At 45.6% G+C, this 17879-nt stretch overlaps 1 protein-coding gene across 3 annotated transcripts in view; it reads left to right on the top strand.

The window, feature by feature from the left end:
* The window catches only part of arid5b (AT-rich interaction domain 5B), a 155670-nt gene that overhangs the window by 32648 nt on the left and 105143 nt on the right, over positions 1-17879 (top strand). For 2 of the 3 annotated variants that reach the window (XM_070876852.1, XM_070876854.1), the window contains one exon: positions 8572-8823. The exons of the other annotated variant lie outside the window; for it this stretch is intronic. In XM_070876852.1, the coding sequence (XP_070732953.1) occupies positions 8572-8823 (252 nt within the window). The remainder of the gene's footprint in view (positions 1-8571; positions 8824-17879) is intronic. 3 annotated transcript variants of the gene reach the window in all.

Here is a 17879-nt window from a genome sequence, read left to right as displayed (position 1 = left end):
GCCATGCAGCACTGCCGCGTCCCAGGGGCCCTTTCCTCCCTTAAAGGGAAGGACCCAGGCTGCTGACTCTGCAAATTAAAACGGGACCGACCTACCTGGACAACCACGGAGCGGGGTGCTGCTCGATCAGACCAGCAGAGTGTCGGGCTTGAGCGATCGCGACCAGGATCCCGCGAAGAAAACTCCGCAGCACCGCGAAACAGCAAGGTAAGTTCATTTTTAAAAACATTTTCCACTGACCACCTCGCCTTTCATTTTTGTTCCGGTCGCGGCCAGCAGGCTGACCCGCCCGCGCCTCCTGCAGCTGCCGGTGTTTTCACCCAGCGCCGCTGCTGCTGCTGGGGGTGAAAGTGAGTTTCGGGGCTGGGGCACTGATTGGACGGTGCGCGGCGTTGACGTCATTGATTTCCGGGCACAGGAGATCGGCGCACAAAGCTGTAGCGCCGCCGCTAAACACCTGCCCAATATGGCGGGAGTTGTAATAGCACCGCGCCCGGTCGGTAACTCATTTGTGCCCCGGGGGCGCTAATGGGGGAAGCAAATGCATTGAATTTCTAGCCCATAATCTTTAGCAAAGTCTGATTTGCACAAAATATTTTGGAATTTGTGGTGCATTTATGAGGAGATAGGCTTGGTCAAGGAAGCAAAACTGTTTCTTATATAGAAACATAGAAAATCGGTGCAGAAGTAGGCCATTCGGCCCTTCGAGCCTGCACCACCATTCAATATGATCATGGCTGATCATTCAACTTCAGTATCCCATTCCTGCTTTCTCTCCATGCCCCTTGATCCCTTTAACTGTAAGGGCCACATCTAACTCTCTTTTGAATATATCTAATGAACTGGTCTCAACAACTTTCTGTGGTAGAGAATTCCACAGGTTCACCACTCTCTGGGTGAAGAAGTTTCTCCTCATCTCAGTCCTAAATGGCTTACCCCTTATCCTTAGACTGTGACCCCTGGTTCTGGACTTCCCCAACATCGGGAACATTCTTCCTGCATCTAACCTGTCCAATCCCGTCAGAATTTTATATGCTTCTATGAGACCCCCTCTCATTCTTCTAAATTCCAGTGAATATAAGCCTAGTCGATCCAGTCTCTCCTCATATATCAGTCCTGCCATCCCGGGAATCAGTCTGGTGAACCTTCGCTGCACTCCCTCAATAGCAAGAATGTCCTTCCTCAGATTAGGAGACCAAAACTCAACACAATATTCAAGGTGTGGCCTCATCAAGGCCTTGTACAACTGCAGTAAGAAGCATCATACCTCGAATTAGCTGTCTTATCTGGTTCATTATATTGACACCTGATGATGTGATCAGCAGCAGTTTCTGTCGGTGTGCTTTTCGGAAGCATTTTACAGTGCAGAATCCGCTGGCTGCAGTTTGGGTTTCAGTTAAACCATATCCAGACGCGCACACTGCCTTTCAACAAATTCAAATGTCGAGAGCGCGGGGCAAGGGGAATTACGGGTCACTAAATATTTAAATTAATTTCAAACAGTTCCCAGGAGATTCCAGGGATCACTTTGCAAAGCGGGTTTGACTCCACCCTGAATTCACACGCGGTGTGATTTCAAACTTGAATGATACAAGGTGTCGGCCTTGGTTCAGTGGGTTGCACTCTCGCCTCTGAGGCGGAAGGTTGTGGATTCAAGTCCCACTCCAGAGACTTGAGCACAAGATCTAGGCTGACATTCCAGGGCAGAACTGAGGGAGTGCTGCACTGTCGGAGGTGCCGTCTTTCCAATGAGATGTTACTGTCTGTGCTCTCGGGTGGAGGTAAAAGATCCCATGGCACCATTCCCAAGAAGAGCAAAAAAGTTATCCCCGGTGTCCTATCCAACATTCAACCCTCAACAAATAATGCAGATTATCTGGTCGTTTATGTCATTGCAGTTTGTGGGAGCTTGCTGTGCACAAATAGGCTGCTGCATTTCCTGCATTACAACAGTGACTACACTTCAAAAGTACTTCAAGTGCTTTGGGACGACATGAGGTTATGAAAGATGCGATATAAATGCAAGTTCGTTCTTCTCTTTGCAAAACTCCCAGTCCCACCCTCCCTTTCCCTCAACGACTATCTGTTCCACCTGTGACAGGGACTGCGGTTCTCGTATTGGACTGTTCAGCCACCTAAGGACTCATTTTAAGAATAGAAGCAAGTCTTCCTCGATTCCGAGGGACTGCTATGATGATGATGACAAGACTCCCTGCGCCTGAGATTATTACTGTGGCTCACCCCAGGACCAGGTTGGGCCCCGGCTCCACACTCTCACAGCAAGTTTAATGTCGACATGAAACGAAAGCTGGCTTGACTGATAATTTGTAGTGTAAATGTCCCCTTAGAAAATATCAAAACACCGTAGATTGCTGAAAATTAGGCAGTTCAGCTAACAGACGCAAGGTTTTAGAACTGGCATCCTTCCAATGTATTAGATTATGATTGAGTTTGCCCAAAAAATGATTTAAAGCCCTCATTTTACTTCAATAACTATATTAAAGTTTTATATGGCAGCACGAGTTATACACTGTTGCACCTGTAAAAACCTCCCACTCTGCTCTCTGTCAGCCAATCCAGTCCATAGTCAGAAATGTTAATTGAACTAATGACGATGATGATCATTGGTCATCTGTCCTAAAACCTGCTTCTTTGGCTCGGTGTCAATCTTTGTTTGATAATGCTCCTATAAAGCACCTTGAGACCTTTTACTACATTAAAGGTGCTATTAAAATGCTAGTTGCGGTTGTAATGCTGTATCTAAATATGGCGGATTGGAATGGTGGGAATCATTAAGCAGTAGTAGAAATTAATTTGTTCCAGTTTTGCACAAATATCGCCATGATCATAACGTTGCTACTTAATCTTCAAATAGTTCATTGTTACTAGTGGAGGAACTAAAAGATCAATTTTGCCAGTTCTTTTGTCCTCTGCATGTTGACTGACTGTATTGTACAAATGCAACGATATGATACTCAGTCCATTTTATTCAACACATTTTTATTCAAGGTTATCAAAAGTGCTCTACTCTCAAGGCAACGAATGGGCAGTAATTGGAGCATCACTGTCCATCTGGGGGAATGCCAAGTTCTGTTCGTTATATAGCCGTGGGTCATTCTAACCTTAATCAGCGCCCGTGGGAAACTGACATGATGGGATTGGACGGTAAAATGGGGCAGGGTGTAAAACGGACGGCTGGCCCCATCCTGTCAGTTTCCCGCCTGAGTAGGCTTTGTTGAAATTCTCCGCTGTCGTATCAATGCAACCCGGTTAAGAACCTCCTGTCACAGTTGCATTTCACTTGTTGGTACCTGCTCACCAAATAGAGAAAGGCCTGCAATGCATATCAGATACTGAGGGGGCTCAACAAGGTAGATGCAGAGAGGATGTTTCCACTCGTGGGGGCATCTAGAACTAGGGGACATAGTTTCAGAATAAGGGGTCGTCCATTTAAAACTCAGATGGGGAGGAATTTCTTCTCTGAGGGTTGTAAATCTTTGGAATTCTCTGCCCCAGAGAGCTGTGGAGGCTGGGTCATTGAATATATTTAAGGCAGAGATAGACAGATTTTTGAATGATAAGAAAGTATAGGGTTATGGGGGAACGGGCAGGTAAGTGGAGCTGAGCCCAAGGTCAGAGCAGCCATGATCTTATTAAATGGCGGAGCAGGCTCGTGGGGCCAGGTGGCCACTCCTTCTTTCATTTCTTTTGAGTCTCACTCCGGTGTCAGTTCGGGCCCCGACTCCCGATCCAGGCTGCACTTACACTGTCGCTCCGGAGCAAAAGAGACAAAGAAGCAATTGCAACCCTGTGACGCTCCTCTAAAGTCGAGATGCACTTGAACTCGGTAGAAACAGTCCCTTCCTGATTGTTATCTGGACTCGGTTCTTGTTCAAATGATCCTTCAAAAAAAAACACACTGATTCTCGCAAGGCTGGGAATAATACAATTTGACTTGAGCGTTTTACATTTAGGAACATAAGGAACAGTAGGAGGCCATTCAGCCCCTCTAGCCTGTTCCCTCATTCAATTATATCATGGCTAATCTGTACCTCAGCTCCATTTATCGCCTTTACTCCATATCCCTCAGTACTTTTACCTAATAATCAGCCTTGAAAGTTTTAATTGACCCCCAGCCTCAATAGCTTTTTGGGGGACGAGAATTCCAGATGTCCTCAAGCCATTGTGTGAAGAAGTGCTTCCTGACATCACCCCTGAATGGCCCAGCTCTAATGTTAAGGTTGTGCTCCCCTTGTCCTGGACCCCCCCCCCCCGCCCCCCCCATCCCTGCCCTACCAGCAGAAGCCACATTTGTGTCCTCTTTGACCCAGCTGTGCTTATTTACGAAGGAAGCATGTTTGAGTCATCGGGGTATATGTCGTAATTTGTGTCTAATTGTTCAAATTAATTTCTGAGCTCTTTGAATGCGGAGCCAATTCCACGAACCTCCGCAAGCATGCTGTGTGGGCCTAACTCATTTGGGATGTTTTCTTGGTATTGTAAGAAAGTAGCAATTGCACACTGGAAAAAAAACAACGTTTATTTAAGGAGTTGCCTTCAGAAGTACAAAGTACTGTATGCTTCACAGCTATCCATTTAAAGAAAGGGATATATCGGTTTACATCTTTGAGGATGTAACAAACAGGGTGGATAAAGGGGAACCAGTGGATGTGGTATATTTGGACTTCCAGAAGGCATTTGACAAGGTTACTGCACAAGATAAAAGTTCATGGGGTTCGGGGTAATATATTAGCATGGATAGAGGATTGGCTAACGAACAGAGAGTCTGGATAAATGGTTCATTCTCGGGTTGGCAACCAGTGGGGTGCCGCAGGAATTAGTGCTGGGACCCCAACTATTTACAATCTATATTAACATAGAAACATAGAAAATAGGTGCAGGAGTAGGCCATTCGGACCTTCGAGCCTGCACCGCCATTCAATAAGATCATGGCTCATCATTCCTTCAGTACCCCTTTCCTGCTTTCCCTCCATACCCCTTGATCCCCTTAACCGTAAGAGCCATATCTAACTCCCTCTTGAATATATCCAGTGAACTGGCATCAACAACTCTCTGCGGCAGGGAATTCCACAGGTTAACGACTTGGAAGAAGGGACTGAGTGTAACGTAGCCAAGTTTGCTGACGATACAAAGATGGGAGGAAAAGCAATGTGGGAGGAGGACAAAAAAAATCTGCAAAAGGACATAGACAGGCTAAGTGAGTGGGCAAAAATTTGGCAGATGGAGTAAAATGTTGGGAAGTGTGAGGTCATGCACTTTGGCAGAAAAAAATCAAAGAGCAAATAATTATTTAAATGGAGAAAGATTGCAAAGTGCTGCAGTACAGCGGGACCTGGGGGTACTTGGGCATGAAACACAAAAGGATAGTATGCAGGTACAGCAAATGATCAGGAAGACCAATGGTATCTTGGCCTTTATTGCAAAGGAGATGGAGTATAAAAGCAGGTAAGTCTTGCTACAGCTATACAAGGTATTGGTGAGGCCACACCTGGAATACTGCATGCAGTTTTGGTTTCCATATTTACGAAAGGGTATACTTTGGAAGCAGTTCAGAGAAGGTTCACAAGGTTGATTCTGGGGATGAGGGGATTGACATATGAGGAAAGGTTGAGTAGGTTGGGCCTCTACTCATTGGAATTCAGAAGAATGAGAGGTGATCTTATCGAAACGTACAAGATTATGAGGGGGCTTGACAAGGTGGATGCAGAGAGGATGTTTCCACTGATGGGGGAGACTAGAACTAGAGGGCATGATCTTAGAATAAGGGGCCGCCCATTTAAAACAGAGATGAGGAGAAATTTCTTCTCTGAGGGTTGTAAATCGGTGGAATTTGCTGCCTCAACGAGCTGTGGAAGCTGGGACATTGAATAAATTTAAGACAGAAATAGACAGTTTCTTAAACGATAAGGGGTTATGGGGAGTGGGCAGGGAAGTGGAACTGAATCCATGATCGGATCAGCCATGATCGTATTGAATGGCAGAGCAGGCTCGAGGGGCCATATGGCCTACTCCTGTTCCTATTTCTTATTTTCTTAAGTTCTTAATTCAGGGTGGGGTTGAAATTAAATCTGTGCTGCAGGAACAAAATGTTTGTCTTTGTCCTGGTAAATACCAAATGCATCCACCACGTGACTTTTCAGTTCAACTGTATGTGGAACAGATAAATGAACGAACTGCACTAGACGGCAGAATGGAATTACATACACTGCCCATCAAAACCTCACGAAAGCTGAAAGTAACGTTGGCTGATTGAGGGGAAAATTGTCAAAATCAGGATCAAATTTTCCAAGAAAAATCCACTTTGTGCTGATGAACAGAACGAGATACTTCCTTATACTAGGCCCAGTTAATAGACAAGTCAACTACCAGTCTTGATGAACATACAAAATTGACAGGCAAAAAAAGGCACTCTGGTCCATCAGGCCTGCTCCACAATCACGATGGCTGAAGCCTCCTGGCTAAACACTTCCTCCTTCCCTCCTCACCGCCCCCTTCCCTTCGCAGCCATGTAATCTCATGGGAGAGAGAAAAAACAGGGCCAGTACGGAGAAAAATATTCTGGAAGAATTTCTCTCCAAGACTCTCAGGTGATCAAAACCAGCCCAGGAGAGAACACTGACCTGCCTTTTTTATGATGCGATCTCTGCCCCAGACAAGAACCTGTCCAGCTCCCTCTTGAAAGCATAAATTGTACCTGTGTACTAGTTCTCTTTTCTTGCTGTATCCTACGTTACAACTTCAAAAGTATGTTATTAGCTGTGAAGCACTTTGGGAAGACCTGAGATCGTGAAAGGCACTATAGAAATGCAAGTCTTTTTTTGTTTAAGCCGGCTCAGGCATAATGGGTCGAATGGCCTCCTTCTATGCTATACGATTCTATGAGACGTCATATTATCTGAAAGATTAAGTAGCAGATCAACTGATCATTGGCAGCTCTCCAGCTACATTCAACACTTGGATGTCTTCATGAAATTGACCTAGTGTGGCTTTAAAGAATGTGATGGCTTTTATAAAATAAGTTTTCAAAAAAACTCAACAGGTTCAATTTGAAGGGTTCAAAACACCAACTGGTTTATTGGTGCCCTTCAGGGAGGGGATCTACCTACCCACTATCCTCAGTCTGGCCTAAATGACAATCTAGTCCACACTACATGCTTTTGACGCTTAATGCCCTCTGGAGTTCGAAGAAGTCAGCTCCGCTCCAGCCTCTGGGCAACTAAGGATTGGCAATTGCCAGTGTTACCCACAACCAAAGAACAAATATTCATTGTGCAAAAGTAACTGGTCTTGTCGAATTCTATCCCTACTTTACCCAACAGCCACAGACTCTCGCAAAGCATCAACATGTATCACAAGGAATCAAAGAGGAGTGCGATTCGATCAATTTTTCCACTCTGTATCTCGGGGACTTTGAATTGCAGTGCTCCAATGTGTCGCAGCTGACATGATCTAACTTATCATAGACCAGGGCTCGGCAGTTTGACTTGGTCTGTACAACTTCAAACCATATGTGCCTTTACCCAGCAAAACAGGAGGAGGTCCTAAATTACATCTTGCGGCCAAAATTAGAGCAGAATCCTTAAACGTTGGCTTCTCCCAGGCTCAATCTCTAGCGATTTTTTTTTTTTTTCCTTCCAGGATGCTTTTGCAAGAAACCATGGTCCCTCGAATTATAGAACAGCAATATTAATGCTTAGTCAGTGTGCTTAAGGGATTTAGAACATCCAGCAAGCCTGTGAATCTAGTAACTATACAAGGTACTGTTCAGCCCATTATATTTTGTAATCTAGATAAATTGTTGCACATATGTCATTAACCTAGGTGTGGTATCTGTAGCCTGAGTTAGTGCAGGATAATGAGCTCAATAGCCGTTATTGTGCTATTTCCTGTCTAGTTTGCCACAAGCTCGCAGTATAAAGCAAAGCACTTTTAAAATCCTGTTTTGAAACACAAGTTTGTTATGCATTAATTATACAGGGTATGTATGTGTATTTTTGCCTGAACATCCTTTCAAATAAATATTTAAACAGACAATGGGTGAGCTTCCACCTTCCCAGCAGCTTCACCATGTGGCTTATTATTATATTCATGTGTAAATTTTTAACTGGTTAAGAACATAAGAAATAGGAGCGGGAGTAGGCCATTTGGCCCCTCGAGCCTGCTCTGCCATTCAATAAGATCATGGCTGATCTGATTGTGGACTGAGCTCCACTTCCCTGCCTGTTCCCCATAACCCTTTACTCCCTTATCGCTCAAAAATCTTGTGTTTCAGTGTTTCATATTAATGAGCCTTCAAGCCTATTTCTTACATCGTGTCATAAATGGATTGTGATATTTCCCTTGCTACATCAGGAAGATTATGGGAACAAATATTTAATATTACTGATGATACCCTGTTTCCCAGTGATTTGAAATGGAAAAGGAATTAAACAGGGATGCGAGGCTAAGGCAGCTGGCACATATTGTCCGTGGCAACAGGCCAGGTCCACGTTCCATTCCGTGCAATTAATATTCTCCGCCAGCACGTGTAACACTCGTGTTTCTCCGCAGGCGCCGATGATGATGAAGATGGCGATGACGTCGACGACACCAAAATCATTGTCCTCAGTTACCCACAGTACTGCCGCTATCGCTCCATGCTGAAGAGGATTCAGAACCGGTCGTCCTCCTGGCTGGTCGACCAGTTTGTGATGGCGTTGGGTGGCATTGCGATACTAAACGAGAGTACCCGGATCCTTTACTGCCGCAACACTTTTGACCATCCAACTTTGATTGAAAACGAGAGCGTCTGCGATGAGTTTGGTAAGTACCTTCTCTCGCGTTGTAAGATAATCTGAACTCAGCAATGTGGTTAAAACAGAGGACATTGTAAAAGTTTGGCATTCTAAACTGCGGACTGCGTAGACTTTAAAGATAACCAAAATATGTTGAGATCCAAGGACTGTTTACATTTTTACATTACTAAACTGTGAAGGAATTGAAAAGAAATATCGTTTTTTTTCTTGATAGATTGTCATATAGAATTCTCCAGAAATTGAGTTTGGCTTGGTTGGAAAACAAGAGGTTGCTTGTATTGTCAGGCTGTGCTGTTTGGGAAATGGCCTGAAATCAGGAGCAAATAAAAATCATTTTCAGGTTGTATGCATTATTGGAATCAAACAGTTGATCTTAAAACAAAAGGCTGAATTCTTTTCTGGTACAAAATGTTTCGTGAATGAACCTTGAACAAAACATTGACCAAAGGCGGCAAAAGCTAGCCGGAATTATTTTGCTGAATAATTTCACCATTTATGCTGCAACTGTATCATTGGTATGCTAAGTTCTATATACTGTAAATGCAGCCTGAATCCAGCATAACCTGACACTGCAGCAAAGTGGAATGCGACTCGCTTCAGTCAGTTCACACCCAGTTTACACTACACAAGTTTAGCATCAGTGTGAAACCGAGTGCACGTCACACTAAACACTAAACTTGTACAGGTGCAGCGTCCTGAATCCGGAACCCTCGGGACAGAGGCCGTTCCGGATTTTGTGTTTTGCCGGATTTTGGAACGTCTTTCTGACATCACGAATCCGGAAACACCCGAGCCCAGTTTCGGGTATTTCCGGATTTTGAAATGTCGAGTGAGGGAGGGGGGCCGCGCGGGGAGGGGTGGGGGTGGGGGGAGGGGAGAGAGGGGGGGTGCTCATCGATGAGCTGTTCGCGTTGCCGGGGGGGGGGGCGAGGAGCGGTGGGGGGGGAGGGGGAGAAGAGAGGGGGGGTGCTCATCGATGAGCTGTTCGCGTTGCTGGGGGGGGGGGCGAGGAGCGGTGGTGGTGGGGGGGAGTGGGGCGTGGGGGGGGGGGGGGAAGAAGAGAGGGGGGGTGCTCATCGATGAGCTGTTCGCGTTGCCGGGGGGGGGCGAGGAGCGGTGGCGTGGGGAGCAGTGGGGGGGGGGGGGGAGAAGAGAGGGGGGGTGCTCATCGATGAGCTGTTCGCGTTGCCGGGGGGGGGGCGAGGAGCGGTGGCGTGGGGAGCAGTGGGGGGGGGGGGAGAAGAGAGGGGGGGTGCTCATCGATGAGCTGTTCGCGTTGCCGGGGGGGGGCGAGGAGCGGTGGCGTGGGGAGCAGTGGGGGGGGGGGGGGGGGAGAAGAGAGGGGGGGTGCTCATCGATGAGCTGTTCGCGTTGCCGGGGGGGCGACGAGGAGCGGTGGTGGTGGGGGGGAGTGGGGCGTGGGGAGCGGTGGGGGGGGGGGGGAGAAGAGAGGGGGGTGCTCATCGATGAGCTGTTCACGTTGCCGGGTGGGGCCTCGCCATCGCCGAGTTGTTCGTGCGGGGCCCCCCCGACGTGGAGGAGTTCCTTGTCTGGCCCGAGGTAGGTGGAGTCGGGCAGCCGAGGTAAAGGGGAGGGAGGGGTGCCGGAGCGAGGTCGGGCCGGGGTGAGGTCGGTTCGCCGAGGCGGGGGAAGTCCGGATATCGGAACATTTTTCGGTTTCCGGACGACCCCGCCGCGGATCGGCCCGGTGTCCGGATTCTGGAACATTCTGGATTCTGGAACTCCGGATTTTGGACCTGTAATAATGGGGTCAAGTTTCGGCCTGAGTTGCTCCTATTTTTTTTGGAGCAACTGGTTTAGGATGGAGTATCTTAGAAATTGCAATTCTCGGCCTTTAGTTTGCTCCAGTTCTTGTCAGTTAGAACAGTTTCATTTTGGAACTGATTTTATTTCAAAAGGGGGCGTGTCTGGTCACTTATGCCTGTTTTGAAAGTTTAGGCAGTGAAAACTTACTCCAAACTAACTTAGAATGGAGTAAGTGTAGATTTTTGTATGCTCAGAAAAATCTTGCTTACACTTTACAAATCAGGGGTAGGGAATGGGGGGGGGGTCGAAGGGACAAGCATTCAACAGTCTTACTTATACAAATAAAGAGCCATCCTGACTAAAAGATTATAAACAAAGCAAAGAAAAAATATTGAATATTCCTACCTGTGTGAAGCAGCAGCCTTCGAGCTGCGGTGCTTCAGGCAGGCCTTCCATGTAGGAGACGGGCGGCGTCAGTGACTCAATGGCAGCCGAAGACACAGCAAGCAAGCAGCCTTCGAGCTGCGAGGGAAGCTGAGGCCATTCGGCCAGGGACAGGGCGAGGCAGCCAGATAGCCAGTTTGAAACTTAAATTTGCAGAATGGGTGCTGCATTGTCAACACCACGGATTATGCAATGGTTCTCCATCAATTCACTGCATAAGAGAGAATTGATTGGAGCTCACCGCACCAGGACCGTCATAGCCCGTAGGCTGATGGGCAGGAGGTCTTACCCACATCGGCAATATCGAACCAGGCGCTCGTACCTGGACACGAGCGAGGCTGATTGTGTCAAAAGGCTGCGTTTCCACAGAGAAGTTGTCGCTGAGATCTGTGATATGCTGAGAGCAGATTTGCAGCCCAGAAGCAGAACACCAACTGCCTCGACTGTTGAAGTGAGGGTAACAGCTGCACTTGCCTTCTATGCCTCGGGATCGTTTCAGACTACAACTGGAGATGTGTGCGCCATCTCTCAACGTGCAATACACGCCTGCGTTTACCAGGTCACGGCTGCACTGTATGCGCGGAGGAATGACTTCATCAAGTTCCCAATGACCGCACAGCGATCCATGAGAGGGCTGTGGGCTTCTTCAGGCTTTCTGGCTTCCCAAAGGTACAGGGCTGCATTGGTTTGTACCCACATAGCCTTGCGAGCACCAGTGGAGGATTCAGAGCAGTACAGGAATAGAAAAGGTTTCCATTTCATCAATGTGTGTGACGACAAGCAGCACATCATGTCAGCCGATGCGAGATACCCTGGCAGCACCCATGATGCGTTCATCCTACGCCACAGCGTTATATCTGACATGTTTGAGCAGCAGCCAGAAGGGCAGAGCTGGCTGCTGGGAGACAAAGGGTACGGCCAGACCACCTGGCTCATGACGTCCGCTACGCGTGACATGGACAGAAGCTGACCGTCAATACAACATGGCGTACATTGCGACGCGCAGCATCATTGAGAGGACCATTGGCATCTTGAAACAGCGTTTCCGATGCCTGGACCATTCTGGAGGCCACTTGCTGTACTCTCCTCAGATTGTCGGTCAGTTCACTGTTGTGTGCTGCATGCTGCATAACTTAGCCATCATGAGGCAGCAGGAGCTGGTAGTGGAACCAGAAGACCAACGTGAGGCTCCAGTGCATGATGATAGTATTACGGAAGAGCAGGATGTGGATGATGACGACGATCAAGAAAGCATACAAATGACTGATGCCGGAGCACGAGGTCGGAGGAGGACCGTCCATCGTGCTCCTTTAACGATTGCTCGAGCATTGCGCCAGCAGCTCATCCGTAAACGCTTCAATTACTGTTGCCTGAGGGCTCTGCGACCACTGTTGCGCATGGACATGTTTATTCTTTGCAGTTGTTCCTACGTTGTGTTGTGTTAATGGAACATGATTCAGTTTTAATGAAAAAATATTTTATTGAAAAGTTAACGTCACTGTAATAAAATATTTGTTGTATCGAACTTTACTTTTTAATATGACTCTTGAAGATCACTTATAAACTTGTAAAGTTACAAAAGTTAGAAAACAATTTCAAACTGAAAAATCTTACACTCTCACGATCACTTAAACTTCAGGATCACTTTTTAGATGCAAAATTAAATAAGATACAAAATGAGAGAGCATTTACACTATAGGATCACTTAAAAACCCTAAGATCACTTATAAGTTGTAAAGTTACAAAACAATTTCAATTTGAAAAACGCTACTACAGCTACATCAAGAACAAGAACAAAAGCAGCAAAGAAAGGCTGCAACCATGTCTCATCCATATCTCAGTGAATGTTCACTTCTTCATGGGGGTGTCATTTGATTGGCCGGGCTGTGTGCCCTTATTGCAGCAGCTACCTCCATGAAGGCCTGTGCCGTCGATTGCACTCCCTCGGACATTCCCTCCCTAAGTTCCCGTGTCATTACTGCTATTTCTCCCGTCAGGACCGTCAACTCTTCACCCACTGCACTGACGCTACCGATGAGTGATCGGGTAAGCTCATTGGTCTCCATACCCAATGCCACAACCTGAGCCGCACATGTTGCACGCTGCATCCCAGGAGAGCGTGTCTCCAATCTCCTTCTCCTCTGCCTGGGTCTGCCTCATGGCACCACTACACTGGGAGGCGCGGGCTGGGACGGTGGGACGCTCTGTGTTCCAGACGGCAGTACTAGAGAGAGAGGTGCGGGCTGGGGCGCTCGGTGTTCCAGACGACAGCACTCGAGTGCGAGCCATGGGCTGGGATGGTGGGTGTAAACTGCTCCATTATATCACTGGGACCTGCAACGTCGGAATCAAAACCATGGAAGGTGGAACCAGAACCTATGCAAGGGGTTGAAACTTTGATGCCCCTTAATGGGGGCTCATAAACATTAATTTGGAAGCTCTCCTCTGTAGACATTTCAGTCATCGCCGCCATCATCCAGTCTTGTTCTGTATCTTCAGGATCCTCAGGGTTGGCAGCAGCAGCGGCATCATCATCATCATGTTCTGCAAAATATATCAGAACAGTCAAATGTTTAACAGCAAGGGAGGGGGGCAGGATGGGTGCCATGAGTACGCTCACACATAGCAGACCAGGCAGCAGGTTGATTTGAAGGGCCACGATGCATTTTCAGGACTTGCCCCCTCCCTCGCGTGCGGGCCCAGCTTGTGCTGTACCGATTGCTTTTCTCCAGGTACGACTCATTCCAAGGGTGTCAGTGGATGCAGATTTGGCACGCCTCCTCCTTTTTCGAGTTGTTTCCCTTTTGTTGTGGGCCAATTTCTTCTGCAAAGAGTAAAATATAACTTTTTACAGAGTGCATCTTTCTGCAGGGTGGGACATACAGATAGTCACGTTACAATTACGATTACATTAAAAATTGAAAATATTACTTACACTAACTGCTTGACTAAGGTCGTGCCATTTCTTTTTACACTGACTTCCAGATCTCCTGGTATGCACCACTGCGCAGTAATCTTCTGCAACTTGGTTCCAGCGTTTCTTCATTTCTTTAGGTGGCACTTTTATGCGACCTCTGTTGCTGGTATCTAGCTCCTGCCATCTCTGCTCAATGACGTTGATTAATATCTCCCCTTCCTCATGCAAGAAATTCTTTGTTCTTGGTGGACGTTGTTCCATTGCTGTATTGAATTGACACTTTGATTTTTCAAAACACACAGTCCTTAATTTGCATCGGCCTATGCTGCACCTGTTCTGGAAGTTTAGCAGTGAAAAGCAGCACTCACTGATTTCAACGGGTGATTTATTTAACAGTGCTGCTAAAAGCACTCCTTCAGGCACAAAAACCACCAAAATACAATCCCAAGCCTTTCCAGAGGTCCACGAGACAAATCAGCACTTTTCTTTAAATTTCTTTAAAAATGGCCGAGTGCCAATGTTTCTGGGCTACTGCGCGTGCGCGCGCACTCCAACGCGCACGCGCAGGGCTGCCGGCACGACGTTGCCTCACTTAACTTAGCCCCGCCGCCCTCCACTTGCAGAATCGGCGTGACTCTGTGGCTCTGCCCCCTGCTGCTGAACTCCCAGGGACCAGCAAGGAGCCAGAGAATTAAGAGGTAATTTTCTGTCGTGCTATTAGGCACGAAAAACGGGCGTCCAGGGCGGGGCTGCGCCGTTCTTGGCGCGGCCCGAAACTTGACCCCATAAATCCAGCGTAAAGGATACAAAAAACCCTTCCTAGTTCACCGAGTGGCCAACAATGACATTGCACTAAGCCCAGTAGTTGCCTTCTGCAACTCCGACTGGATGTTGCAGCTCTGATCATCTTACACATGGGGGTGCAAAAAAAGACTATCACAGATATTTTGGAAAACTTGGAATATGCAAAACAGAAAAATTGTACGTTCATTTGTTAAAACTGCATATTTAGATCATCAGAATTGTTTCTTTAATGATTAACATTTCTCTTTCTCTTTCGTGTGCAGAAATCAATTTGCAAAAACAGATTACAATTAAGTCCCGAAATCATTTTGGCATGTCAAAGGGACAGCATGAGGTGGTGAATGTTTCCAACACCCGATGCTTATAGCACTCAGAAACTTTAGACGTGTACAACACGTTACAAAATTTTGCATTTACATTTGTTAATTTTTTTTTAACATTTACTTGTATTTATATAGTGTCTTTTAATGTAGTAAAATGTCCCAAAGAGCTTCGCAGGAGCATAATCAAACATAAATTGACACCGAGCCAAGGAAGAAGATATTAGGACAGATGACCAAAAGCTTTGGAGCACCTTAAAGGAGAAGAGAGAGGGAGAGAGGCGGAGAGGTTTGGGGTGGGAATTCCAGAGCTTAGGGCCCAGGCAGCTGAAGGCACGGCCAGCAATGGTGATGCAAAGGAAGTGGGGGATGTACAAGAAGTCAGAGTTGGAGGAACACAGATGTCGCGGAGGGTTGCATTAGATGGCGGTGAAGGAAAAAATGCTTTTTAAAAAAAAAAAAGATTACCACTGTGAACTAGCTCTTGTGCTTTACAACCCGGACACCTGACGCAAAATAACCGGAGTCTTGGACTGGCCTAAAAAGATTCATTGTTCAAAAGAGAAGAGGCCTCGTCGTTTAAGAATTGCCTGGATTATTAACCATTGCCTAAGAACTGGGAAGATGGGATGGGCACGCATTCTGCTTTGGTCAGACGGTCAGATCCAATTTGGAGATTACAACATTCTACAGCTTTTATACGACCAAAGTAAACATGGTATCAGTCTTTAGAAGAGCTGGATTGTTGATGTAGAGCAGGTATTTCTGCTGAAAAATCACATTCTGTTGGACTGTTGCCAGAAATGAGTAAAACTGACGAAATGCAGTTGGCAATATTGGCTGTGTTTCCTTTATTTAGAAATATTAACCTTGAACTTTCGAGCTCTGGAATTCTCTCTCCAGCTGCCATTAGGTTATCAAATTACTTTAATTAGTTTCTTTGCAGATTGCTATCAGTCAGCGTAACTATAAATTCAAACCGGCTTCTTTTCCACTTTGATTTTTGTTCTATAGAGAACTGAATGGCAAGTTAAAAATAAAAAAAAAACGCATTGACTAGCTGCCCATTCTGGGCAGACCGAGTGGAAAAATACACAATGGGCCTGACTCATTTGTTCAGATAATGTGTTTATGACCACACTATGCAAGGAACCATCGATAGGATTATTAACATCAATTATTATTGTACATGCTTCAAAGTCTGTTTAATTTTCAGTGAATAATAAATAGGTTTAATATGCTACACTAACATATATTATATGTGTATATATATTTTATTTATATCCTATATTGTCAATGGAATTTTCCTATAGCCTGCTGGATTCCTTTCTAATGTAGTAATCACATAACATGATGAGTGCCATTTTGCATTACATTGACATTGTGAAAAACTCTCAAATCCTGGCACTGTGACAAAAACACTTCAGTGTTGTAATGTAAAATTGCATTCACAGTATATGTTATAGAAATAATACATAAATACCAGCCACAAGTTGACGGCTGTAACCTAACCTCGGGCATGGTCAGCTATTTGTAAACTGTCCAAGCTTCATTCTTATAGCTTATAATGTCATATTTAACTTACAGCCTTAAGACCTGTTCCCAAGCACCCATTAATATCTATCTGTCTATCTATCTGTCTATTCTATATTTATCTATGTTTTGTACTAAAAAGGGTATGGCCTCGCGCCCCATGCTCCAGGCCTCGCGCTCTAGGCCTCATACCAACATCACACGCCAGATATCACACTCGAACATTACACATTTTTTACAGGTGCAAAATAACCTTACAAAAAACACAGAAAAAAGCCAGTTAGTTAATGCCAAGTGCTTCTGACTACAGTTAAATACAGAAGTATTTTACAATTTGCAAAGTTCCCTGACCAAACAACAATGAAACTGTGAGTGACTTGAGCTTAAGTTTACTTCAGAACATTTACACTTTGTTGCCTAAAAAAGCAGAATTAAAAATTGTGCATTGCATGGTATGAAACTGTATATCCCCTGACTCATTGAGCAAATGTACATAAATTACTAAATAGTCTTATACTTTCCTCAATTTTAAATAGTGCTTGTTATATTAACACCACAGCAGGATTTATCGCTCAAAAATGAAAAATGTAACGAGACTTTTTTTAAGCAGAAATGTAATTAAAGTGATGAAGAATGAGTGACAGTTCTACAATGAGAATGGACTAGATGAAGTCGTATAGAGTGAAAAAGTACATTGCTTATTGCAGGTTACCATGGCAAAACTGTCGGGGATAATAATGTTCCTAGTATGGGCAATTCCTCCACAACAAACAGATTCAGCAATTAACACATTAGTTAATATAAATAATTAACCTGCTGATTCTTGCTTTGAATGCATGAAATGATTTATTCTAACTTTACAATGCGAATATTAATATTATCGCATAGCTCTCTTTACACATGGAGCATCTCCAACTCGAGTACTCAATCTCCTGTCGTCTTGTCTCTCTCTAATTCCACTTTTGTGAATTTGCCTTCAGATTGGCGTCATCAAATGAACATCTTGGGTTCAAAAATGAATGGTGCAGCTATTGAAGCCTGAATGCACTCAGTACTTCGGGTTCCACTAGAAATGTCCATCCCCTGATGTATTTTGCCCTTTGTATACGTTTCCTTGGTGTCAGGTCAGGTGTTGGAATCTTCTACCTGTAATGACAGCAGACAGTACTACCTGTGATTGGTCGACAGCGAGAGCCGGGTGGTGATTAAGTAACCAGGCCACTTCCCGAAAGCTCCAATGGCTTCGGGGCGGATGAATGCCTGGAGGAGGGGAGTGGG

The sequence above is a fragment of the Pristiophorus japonicus genome, chromosome 3 (genome assembly GCF_044704955.1).
Source record: "Pristiophorus japonicus isolate sPriJap1 chromosome 3, sPriJap1.hap1, whole genome shotgun sequence".
NCBI classification, from domain to species: Eukaryota; Metazoa; Chordata; class Chondrichthyes; family Pristiophoridae; genus Pristiophorus; species Pristiophorus japonicus.
The sequence above is the reverse complement of the archived record's forward strand: the minus strand, read 5'-3'. Positions and strand labels throughout refer to the sequence as shown.